A 10,431-nucleotide genomic window follows, 5' to 3' on the forward strand; every position below is an offset into this window, starting at 1 on the left:
CCTGCTCAGACGCTGCCTCCTCACCTGTCAGCCCCACCTGCAAACACCAGGCGGCTCCCAGGAGGACTGGCCAGTGACGGCCCCCCAGGAGGCCAGCTCAGGGCGCTCGTCTCAGGTGCCCGTTCTCGGGGGTGTGGAAGTGGAGGGGGTCCCCGGGGAGCAGAGGCTTGGGCTCCAGGGGTCGGAAAGGGCGACTACAACGCATGGGCCTCGTTTGGATCCTGATTTTACAAAAAAACGAAAAGAAACTGTGATACTTGAAGGGACCGGGAGTTTGCAGGCCGAGTGGGCACGGGAGGGGAGGAGGGCTTCTTGCTAATTGTTTTAAGCATAAAAGTATCGCAGTCAAGTTTAAAAGACGCGTTTGAGCTTGATCTCGCCATTTCGCCACGCATCGTGTCTAAAAACCTCACGGTGAGCCCCGTGAATACGGATGATTTGCACTCATCAGTTACACCTTATAAAGCTGGGAGAAATAATTTTTTAAAAACGACGATTCTCACTACGATATTTATGGAGCCTGAGGTCTGGGAACTACTTGCAAATGACCTAGGGGCAGGAGTGGGCAGGAGTGGGCAAAGGCAGGTGCCCAGCCCAGGGCCCTCCTCATCCTGCTGCCTCTGAATATCAGAAATTCTCCATAAGTTAAAAGGAAAACCTGAATCAATAAACCTTCTATATTAACGCAGCGTATCCTCCAGGGTGGGCACCGGGGCTGGAGGGACGGCAGGAGCCTGCTGCAGGGCTGGGGTCCCAGACAGCACAGGGCCCAGGCGGGAGGAACTGGGCAGCTCCTGGGGCCCAGGCTCAGTCCTCTGCAGACCACAAACCGGCAGCCAGGCCCAGGCGGCCGGCCCGTGTCCTTCAGGGTTCCCTGGTTATGACCAGGCGGGGCGGGGGAGGGGGGAGGGGCGCTCCCAGGAGGTTCTGGAATCCCGACCAGCCAGACCAGTTCCTTCCTCCCCTCAAATGGACATTTCACTTCTTGCTCTACAGACAGAACCACATATATGGCCTGCGGGGAAGGGACCAGCTGCCCGCAGCTCCTCATCTCCCTAAGAGCTGCTCCCACGGCCAGTAACACAAAGACTCAGAATGGAGTCTGCCCTGTGCAGGTGCCTTGGGCTACCCGCTTGTTGAACATCCCGGTAACCCTGTGAGTAAGAACCCTGTCCCCAGACAGAGAGGCTGGCAGCTGACTTCAGATCACACAGCCTGGCAGGGACCACAACAGCCTGCTGGCTTAGGATGCTCCTGAGAGGGGAGACACATGCCCAGAGATGTGACCAAGTGAAAGCCCCTTGGCCAGGCCCACTGTCCTCGGGGAACCCCCAAGGCAGACACCTGCAGCCTTCCAGGGTCTCCCTTACACCAGCCTGCCAGCTCCCACCTGGGGCAGTGGGGAGGGTGGGGACCCTGTCACCACACCACAGCTGGCTCCCAAGCCTGGCTTTCCACCCACCACAGTGTGACTAGCCCTCTCCTCATCTGTGAACGTGACAGAGAAAAGACCAGCCTCGGGAGGCAGGGTGAGCAGGGGATGACCGGCTGGCCAGCAGGGTGCTTCCTGACTCCTCCGCATCCCCCACCTGCCAGCTGCCTGTGCCTCGGTTTCCCCAGCAGTGAGATGAGGGTAAAATTGGGGGACGAGTGGGCTTCCACTGAGGGAAAGAGAACAACACGACCTCCAGGTGACCAGAGCTCTTTGCGTCCCCTCTTGAACTGCACCCTGACCATCTGCACCCCTGGGGCAGCGGGACTTTGCCAGGGATGCACAGCCTTGGCCTTCCACATTTCAATGACTCTGTGATACTGATCACGGACCCCCACCCCACTGTCAGGTAGCCGAAGGCACTTCTGTCCCCACCACACCTTGAACCCTCCTGGCCATCTAGACACCTCTGCCTGCTCAGTTCCGCCGGAAGGCCTCCTCCTGCAGGAGGCTCTCCCTGGCCTCCCCAGCCTCTGACTTCTATCACCGGGCTGAACCCGGAGACCAGGGACCAGGCTGGGCTCAGCCCAGGTGCCCCTCCCCTGCTGGCAGCGGTAGGGGGAAGGGTCAGCCAAGGCAATCCACAAGGACCTCACAACACGGTCCTGAAACCCCCGCGCGGAGGCCAGCTAGGGGGACCTCTGCTTCCAGATGGCTGAGTCAGTGAAGTTCTGAGCTCTCACTTGGACACTGCGTCTCACCGACAGAAGGAAGCGGAGAATTCACAGCCTCTGCCACAGAACCTAAGTGGGCAGCCACCAGGCAGCCAGGCGGTCCCCACTGGGGCCTAAGGAGGACTCAGGAATTCCACCCCTCCCCCAGCGGCCTCCGTGGTCCTCCTGCAGGGGCCCCAAAGCTCCCTAGAGGCGGGACACTCCGCGCCAGGGCTCAGGGAAAGCGAAAGTAGCCAGCGCTGGCTCCCCCTGGGCGCCCCCGAGGCCGCCGATGGGTCTGCACCTCTGGCTCGGGTTTGGCCGCGGTGTGCGGCGGCGCTGGCGGCCGGGCCTGGCCCCGGTTTGACTCCGCGCGCTCGGCCGCCTCATCTGCGAAGCGGGAGCGGTGACACCAGCTGGCAGGTTCGGGCGCGGAGCCGAGGGCCCGTGCAGCGCGATAGCCGCGCATCTGAGCGCCCCTCGTCCGGGAAGAGCGGCGACGGGAGGACGATGGGGGGACGGACACGGCGGGAGGGGGTGGACGCCCGGGCGCCGGAGGGGGCGGGCAGAGGCGAGGGCAGCGCGCCCAGGGCCGCCGGAGGCCGTGCGCGCCACGCGTCCCCTCGCGGGCCGGTCCCCCGGGGGCTCAGCGAGCGCGTCGCGACTCACCTGGCCTCCGCGCGTCCCAGGCTCACTGACCACGCCCCGGACGCGGCTCCCGGGCAGGCCCCGCCCCTTGCCCTCACCCCGCCCCTCGCTCTCGCCCTCGCCGCGCGTCCTGGGCCTGGCACCCGCCTTGCGCCGCCGCCGGTGGCTCCTCCCGGCCAGCTCCGACCTGCAGCTGGCACCCGACCTCCGCCTCGCGCGTCCCTCCCGCATCGCACCCGCGCGCCTTCCTCGCCGCCCAGGTCAAGGATGCGCCATCCGAAGAGCCCAGGGTGCGATCTGCGCGCACTCGAGGGGAAACCACCCAGGAGCCCGAGAAGCGCCTTCTGGGCCTGGCGCCCAGCGCACTACCCCGGGTGCTGAGGGGTCCTTGTGGCGACAGGGGCTGGGTGGTCCCAGAGGCAGCCCTAAACCAGACTGAGGGGCAGGGAGGTTCGCCTCCTGCCCATGGGCACGTCACTGCCCCCATCCTGAGAGTCGAATGCTGGGGACTTGATCTTGACTGGGGAGACTTAATCCCGAGACCCCAGCCGGGGACTCAGAACACTCGGAGGTGCCTTGTCCCTCCGGGGCTCAGCAGAGGACTCTCCCGATGTCCTGTGATATTTCCCGTGCAGCTCCACAAGGTGGGGCTCGGAGGGTGGGTGTGCCAGGGCCCTGTCCGCTGCCCACCTCTCTAGCTGCACTGCCTGTGCCTCCTAGTGGCCTGATCCTGGTCTCCCTGGCCTCTGAAGATCCACATCCATCCAGGGTCCTGCCTCCTTCCACCCACATTTGTCCACCAGGGGCGCAGATCTCACCCAGCCGCTGCTGCCTGCACCCTGATGACCCCTTACTGGCCCCTCCCCCTCCCCAGGCTCCTGCTTCTACCAGCCTGCAGGACACCTGGGCCTGGAGGTCTGGGCCAGCAGCTCAGGGGCTCCAGGGTCCCTCTCCTGCCTTCCCATCTCCTTCTTCCATGGGCCCCTCCAAACCCTTGGCACCCACCTGTGGGCCAGGGTGAAGCCCTGGTGGCTCCTCCTTCCAAAGGCCTCAGGTGCCACCACGCCCCTCACCCAGCCCCCGGCCAGGCCCCTCCCAGCGTCTGCTTCAGCACAGCAGCCAGGGGCCCTTCCTGAGGATCCTCCCCATCCCTCACGCTGCTGGGGCAGCTCCACAGTCCCCCGCTGTCCCCCATGGCTGTGGGCAGCTCCAGGATCTCCTGGTCCCTGGTAGCCAGCACACATCAGCCGAGACAGTTGGGGTGATTGGCCTACAGCCCCTCTAGTGGGGTGATCTGACTGCAGGGGACCATGGGCATAAATAGCCCCTGCCACAGCCACTGCTTCAGGGCTAAGCCCACCAGCACAGGCCTTCCCTGGCCACTGTGGCAGAGTGTCCTGCTGGACATGGCCTGCGGGGGTGGGGAAAGAGAAGACCCTGCTGGCTGCCCCTCCCCCGACCCGGATGAGGAAGTTTGGCACCCTGAGAGCCCGAGCCCTGGGGACAAGAGTCTCCTACTCATCCTTCCCTGGGCTCACGGCTGTGTCCCTAAAACAAAAGGCAGATTAACAAAAGCGCGGGGTACAAACTATGTGTGTGTGTGTGATGCGGAGCCTTCCTAGGAGATGAAGATGAAGATGCTCAGGTTGGGTGCGGAGCAGGAGGTGGTGGGGAACGGGACTGTGATTCGGCAGTCGGCCTGCCGGTCTAGTCAGATTCCTCTCTGTGTCCCTGGGTCTTGGGAGATAAGGATGTCACTTTCCTCTGGGTGTAAGCGGGCACCTCCCAGATGATCAGGGAAGAAGGGAAATGGGAAGGCTCTTGAGAGGGACCTTCCTGCTTCTTTTTTCTCAAATGCCACGGTGCGGGTTTTTTGGGGTAGTATGTCCTGTCTCCTTCACTAGGAAGCCATCCTGTGACCACTAAGGGATCTAGGCTTAGGATGAAGCAAAAATGACAAGGAATACCTTTGGTGACATTTCAGAGTTCCTGGATCAAACCTACCCTGAAGCTTGGCCGACCCCTGGACTTCAGCTAAGTGCACAAAAACAACTCTCCGATTGTTGAAGCCACTGTGCCTTTTCCATTCCTCGGGGTCAAGGCATCCTCTAACAGAATATTCTTACACTTTTTGGCCAAATTGCCGAATGATCTGGCAACACCAGCAGAAGAAAACCCCAGAAGACCTCTAATTTGTTGTTCCTGAGATACACAACCACTGGGGGCGCGAGGAAGTCAGACAGCCCAAGACGCTGTCCTCCCCAGAGTCAGGACAGCCGGTCCTCCCCACTGGCTAAAGGTAACAATGAAATAAGAGAGTCCTCGTGGGGACTGACAGTGCCTGGGGCCAGCCCTCCACAGCGGGCACCACCTCCGTCCACATGGGTGACGGGCTGATGGACGCCCTGGCCACATCCTCTCAGCGCCCGGCTGCCACCTCTTCCCGTGGCCTGTCAGGACCCAGCGTGGGCTGGTGGTTCTACACTCGTCCACCCAGAGGACCAGGGTGGATGTGGGGTGGACGCGAGTGTGACAGGGCAAAGGGAAGTGCGGTGACGGCTGGTTCTGTTCTTTTTTTTCCTTTTTTGGACCAGGATGGAACCCAGGGGCACCTAACCACGGAGCCACGTCCCCAGCCCTCCCCCACTTTTTTGTTTTATTTTGTCGCTCCGAGTAACAGGCAGGAGAGCCTTGAAGGGGCAGGAAAAGGGACACTCTCCAGGGAGAGACCGGGTCCTCTCAGAGAAGGGAGGGACAAGGTGCCTCTCCTGCACTCCAGTTTTATTGGGGATCCCAGAGAAGGTTCCAGAGAGTCCTTCCCTCTTGAGTTTTGACTGACAGCAGGTGACATCACACTTTCAAGTCCCCACTGTCACGCAACTTTAGGTCCCCTTGGCCCCCAATTGGACTCTTTTTTCCTTTCTCCTTTATTTAGGTATTTATTTGTGTGTGGAGCTGAGGGTCGAGCCCAGCGCCTCCCGCGTGCCAGGCAGCGCTCTGCCGCCGAGCCCCGGCCCGGCCCCTCTACCTGGGTTCTTAACCGTCCGTTCTCACAGACTTTACGGTCAGGAAGAAGGATTCTTATCTCCCAGAGTTTCAGGATCTGGTCCCAAAAGTGTCGTCCTTCAGGGGAGTCACCGAGTAGGGTTTCTCTTACCCACACCATTTGGGGCCTACGTTTCTCCCTCAGCCAACAGGTAGTTTGCTGAGGAATGTGACCTGTCCTGTCCCCCTAGGCCAGGCAGGGTGGCCGGTAAATTGCTTCCTGGAAAAGAAAGCCTGAGGGGCGAGCCCAGGGGCCGTTTTACAGAATTATTCTTCCGTCCTCACCATCCTCACCTGCTGTTCCCGAAACTGCTGGATCACCGAGGGCCTTGCTAAATTGCTGGATTTACGGTCCCCTCCCCAGCTGCTGGGGTGACAGGTGTGCGCCCCTGTGCTCAGCAGTGACGTCTGATTAGCAAGTGCGTCTGAGCTCCAGCGAGGTGGCACATTTGTTCCTCTCAAAACATGACAAGGAAACGGAGATGTCTTATCCCAGAGAAGCATTTCATTCAGTGCTTTGTGTTGATTCCTCTTTTCCTCTCTTGATACAAAACCCTTTTTTTTTTTTTTGAGGTGCTGGGGCTCCAACCCTGGCCTGGGCCTGCTTGGCAGGTGCTCTCCGCTGAGCTGCACCCCAGTCCTGTGAACATCAATTTTAAGAATCACTATGGTCAGATTGGTCCTTTGGGGAAGAAAGACGATTTTCAGGTTTTGTGTTTTAAAAGTCAACTTTGGGGGCTGGGGATGTGGCTCCAGCGGTAGCGCGCTCGCCTGGCATGCGTGCGGCCCGGGTTCAATCCTCAGCACCACATACAAACAAAGATGTTGTGTCCGCCGAGAACTAAGAAAAAAAATAAATAAATGTTAAAGTTCTCTCTCTCTGTGTCCCCCCCTCTCTCTCTCTTTAAAAAAAAAAATTAGGGCTGGGGATGTGGCTCAAGCGGTAGCGCGCTCGCCTGGCATGCGTGCGGCCCGGGTTCGATCCTCAGCACCACATACCAACAAAGATGTTGTGTCCGCTGAGAACTAAAAAATAAATATTAAAAATTCTCTCTCTCTCTTTAAAAAAAAAAAAAAGTCAACTTTGGACAAAAATAAGAGAAACCCCCTCCGGCACCCAGTCAGTGTCGGCTGGCGGTTTAATTTCATGACATCAAGAGATGTTAGGCCACTTCCCTCCTTGCATCTGTGTTTTGTGAAAAGTCTCATACAAATCCCACAACCCTGGCTTCGTGATATTAACATACATGCAATAAAGCAGATGCAGAGTGATTGTGGGGCCAGGAATGCAGGCGAGGCCGCCGTTCACAAGAAAAGGAAAGGGAAACAGAAAAGGAGTCAGCCCGGCGCTCCCTTAGAGCCTTCCTTGGGTCCCCAGCGCCTCTCATCAGTCATCAACCAGTCAGTCATTTCCTTTGTTGCTATAACAATAACTCCTGGCATTTCAAATGCTTTGCAATAGAAAAGAAAGACTAATGATGCAAAAAGGAAGAATTGCATCTGAGCAGCATTACTCCCAGCTTTATTAAATTTGCTCTTACAAATGTCTGTGAAGTCGGAGTTGGTTCCCCCCCAGCAAACTCCACACTGACAAGCGCTGGGGGTGAAGAGTGGCAGACAGGAAAGACAGGCCGCCTCCAGGGTCCTGGCAACCCCTTTATTCTCCCCCAAATAGCTCGCCCGCCAGCGGCTCCCACGGACTCTCGGCCTGTCCCGACCTGATTAAACCACGGAGCGGACATTTCCCAGGTGATGCGTGGGTGGCAGCCAGCTTGACCCAGAGGAGACCACGGCCGACTTCCAGCCCTCTCCTCCGTGTGCCAGGACACGGGCCGGTGTGTTCAGGGCTGGCTTCACGGCTGGGTGGCCAAGCTCAGACCCAACCCCCGGACCCTTTATTCTAGAGCTGACAGCAGAGGGGTGTGTGTGGTGTGTGTGTGTGTGTTTCTCCAGTGGATTTCTGGGACCCTTGGGCCTGATGACTGAATTCCTTTGTGTGGGGGGGACACTCCACCACTGAGCCACACCCCCAGCCCTATTTTGCATTTTGTTTAGAGACAAGAGTCTCATTGAGTTGCTTGGTGCCTTGTTTCTGCTGAGGCTGGTTTGAACTTGCAATCCTCCTGCCTCAGCCTCCTGAGACACCGGGACTGGCACCCAGTGATGGGCAGCTGAGCAAGCCCTGCTCTCAACGCCCCTTCACCTTTAGGTGCCACCTTTCAAATGCCCTTGTGTCACTAGAATTCCCCTCCTTACCAATTTCACTGTCCTAAGGTGGGAGACAACAGGTTCAACCACCCCCTTGGCCACCAGGACCCAGGCAGTGACTGGCTCCACCACTGTGGTGTCCACCCTGAGAGGGGACGTCCTGGCATGTCCAGCTTGGGCGGTGGGAGGCCACAGGATGCAGGCCAAGGACCCTGGACACTGGTCACTGTGGTGGTGGCTGCTGTGGGTCTGGTGCCGCCCATGAAGGCGCCCTTGGCGAGGCACCCGGGCAGTGGGGGCACCCCGATGCAGCAGGGCACCTGTCTTATGGGACACTCCCCCTGGGGTGGCTGCTGTCCCTGTGGACTGTCCCTGGGGGGCACTGTTCCTCCCACCATCCGGCTCCCACCATGCGGCTCCTCCTCTGCCTCAGCCCCACGTCATGCCACCTGCTGTCCCCTCCACCCACACAGCTGGGAGTGTCCTGTGAGGGGAAGGGCGGGCGACACTCCTGCAGACCACTTAGGTCTCACGGCTGGCGGGCAGCTCTGCACCAGCGGTCACCCAGCGGGCCTCCGGGGACACCCTCAGTCCACTGCTGAGCCACAGAACCCAGGGAGCACAGGTCTGCTGTGCGCCTCGCCATCTGTGCACAGCCGTCCTCGGGCTCTGACGTCCATGGCACGAGGAGGGGCAAGGCCATCTCCCCGGCCCAGAATTTGGCATCTGGAAAGGTCCCTGTTATGGAGGGACGAACTGAGACGGTGACCTCCTCAGGCTCACACGGAGACCAACTCGGAATCGTGCTGGCGGCCCTGCGACGTGCACAGCACACAGAAGGCCACGCCCCACACTGGCCTCCCCATTCGAGGACCACCGGCCTCTAGAGCCGGGAAGAGGCGGTGTGGCGGGGTCTGGCCAGGTGGTGCCGCGTGATGAGCGCCCCCAGGGCTGCCAGCCACACGGGAGCACTGGAGCGTGCCGGTCCCCACACCCTCCGAGGGGCGGAGCCCAGGAAGGGCTCTGTCCACAGACAATGCTCCGGCTCCAGGGCCCTTGTCCCTTCCAGCCAGAACTCGCTGGTCAGAGCTGGTCACGTCCCCTCCCACCCCAAGGGTCCTGGGAAGCACAGGCCTCTGCGGGGAGGCAGGGACCATTGTTGGTGGCCCATCTCCAGTGGGCGCCTGGCAGCCTCGCCCTTCTCATGGCCTCTAGGGCACTGCCCGGGGCCCCTGCAGCAGAGGGCCGAGGGTTGGGGCAGCCCAGAGCCCGGCAGGGAAGCAGCCCTGGAGAATCGGCAGGGAGGAAGGCTCTCTCCCCTCCCTCCCGTCCACGTTTTTAAAAAAGAATTTGGGATGAAAGTGTACACCACTCTGACCCTCTTAAGTCCACCGCTCAGGCCCAGCAGGGGGCCCACATGGTAGCCCCAGCTACTTGGGAGGCTGGCTTGAGCCCAGGAGGTGGAGACCAGCCCGGGCAGTGCAGCGAGGCCCTGTCCCCTCCTGATAGGTACAGTTCTGTGGTGTTAAATACGTTCGCATGGTTGTTGAGTGCAGTGGTGCACACCTGGAATCCCAGCAACTGGGGAGGCTGAGGCAGGAGGATCACAAGTTTGAGGCCAGCCTTGGCAAGTCAGTGAGGCTCTAAGCAACTTAGCGAGACCCTATCTGGAGATGTGGCTCAACGGCCCAAGTAATCTCCAGAATTCCATCTTGCAAAACTGAAATTCTAATCCCCTCCCCAGTAACCACTGCTACTGGGTCTCTATGACTCCGACTCCTCTTGGTACTTCATATGGTGGAATCACACAGTATCATGTGGTTGTGATTGGCTTGTCTTACTTAGTATAATGTCCTTAAGACTCACCCAATTTTACTATAATCAGAATTTTCTTCCTTTTTCAGACTAAATAATATTCCATTGTATGGACATACCACCTTCTGTTTACCCACTCAGCTGTTCTCTGCCTTTGACTCTAGAAGGATGCTATGAACCCGGATGTAAACACCTCTGGGCCTTGCTTCAATTCCTTTGGGTGCACTCCCAGAATCTGTGCCCCCTCCTTTCCACAGAACCCAGGGTGCTTACCCACCGAGCAACATACACCCACAGCCCACTTTACATTCTGTTTTTAGACCGGGTGTTGCAGAGTTGCTGAGGCTGGCCTTGAACTTGTGATCTTCCAGCCTGAGCCCCCCAGTGCTGGGATCGCAGGCGTGCACCTCTGTGCATGGTTGAGTGGGAAGTCACAGATGGCCTCCGCCCCTGGCTTGCTCTTTGGGGTTTCTGGTGGACATTTCTCACAGGCTCTCCCGTCCCCACGCACTCGGAGCAGATGTCCACTCTCAGAAGGGGGCTTGTAGGCAAGGCCTCCTGGCTCCCTGA

At 59.4% G+C, this 10,431-nt stretch overlaps 1 protein-coding gene and 1 long non-coding RNA gene across 3 annotated transcripts in view; one reads left to right on the top strand and one right to left on the bottom strand.

The window, feature by feature from the left end:
* Window positions 1–2,881, bottom strand: part of Arhgap8 (Rho GTPase activating protein 8) — a 51,684-nt gene extending 48,803 nt beyond the window's left edge. The window contains exon 1 of one of the 2 annotated variants that reach the window (XM_078052557.1): window positions 2,450–2,766. In XM_078052557.1, coding sequence (XP_077908683.1) covers window positions 2,450–2,535 — 86 coding nt within the window. In that variant the 5' untranslated portion in view covers window positions 2,536–2,766. Of the gene's footprint in view, window positions 1–2,449; window positions 2,767–2,814 lie in introns of those variants that run through there. The other variant, XM_078052558.1, reaches the window with a different exon arrangement.
* LOC144378469 (uncharacterized) lies at window positions 2,034–6,715 on the top strand. The gene is made up of 2 exons (XR_013440159.1): window positions 2,034–3,437; window positions 4,778–6,715. It is a non-coding gene; the product is annotated as an uncharacterized LOC144378469 (long non-coding RNA).
* Window positions 6,716–10,431: the final 3,716 nt, after the last annotated feature.

This window comes from Ictidomys tridecemlineatus, chromosome 6, assembly GCF_052094955.1.
Source record: "Ictidomys tridecemlineatus isolate mIctTri1 chromosome 6, mIctTri1.hap1, whole genome shotgun sequence".
Lineage (NCBI taxonomy): Eukaryota > Metazoa > Chordata > Mammalia > Rodentia > Sciuridae > Ictidomys > Ictidomys tridecemlineatus.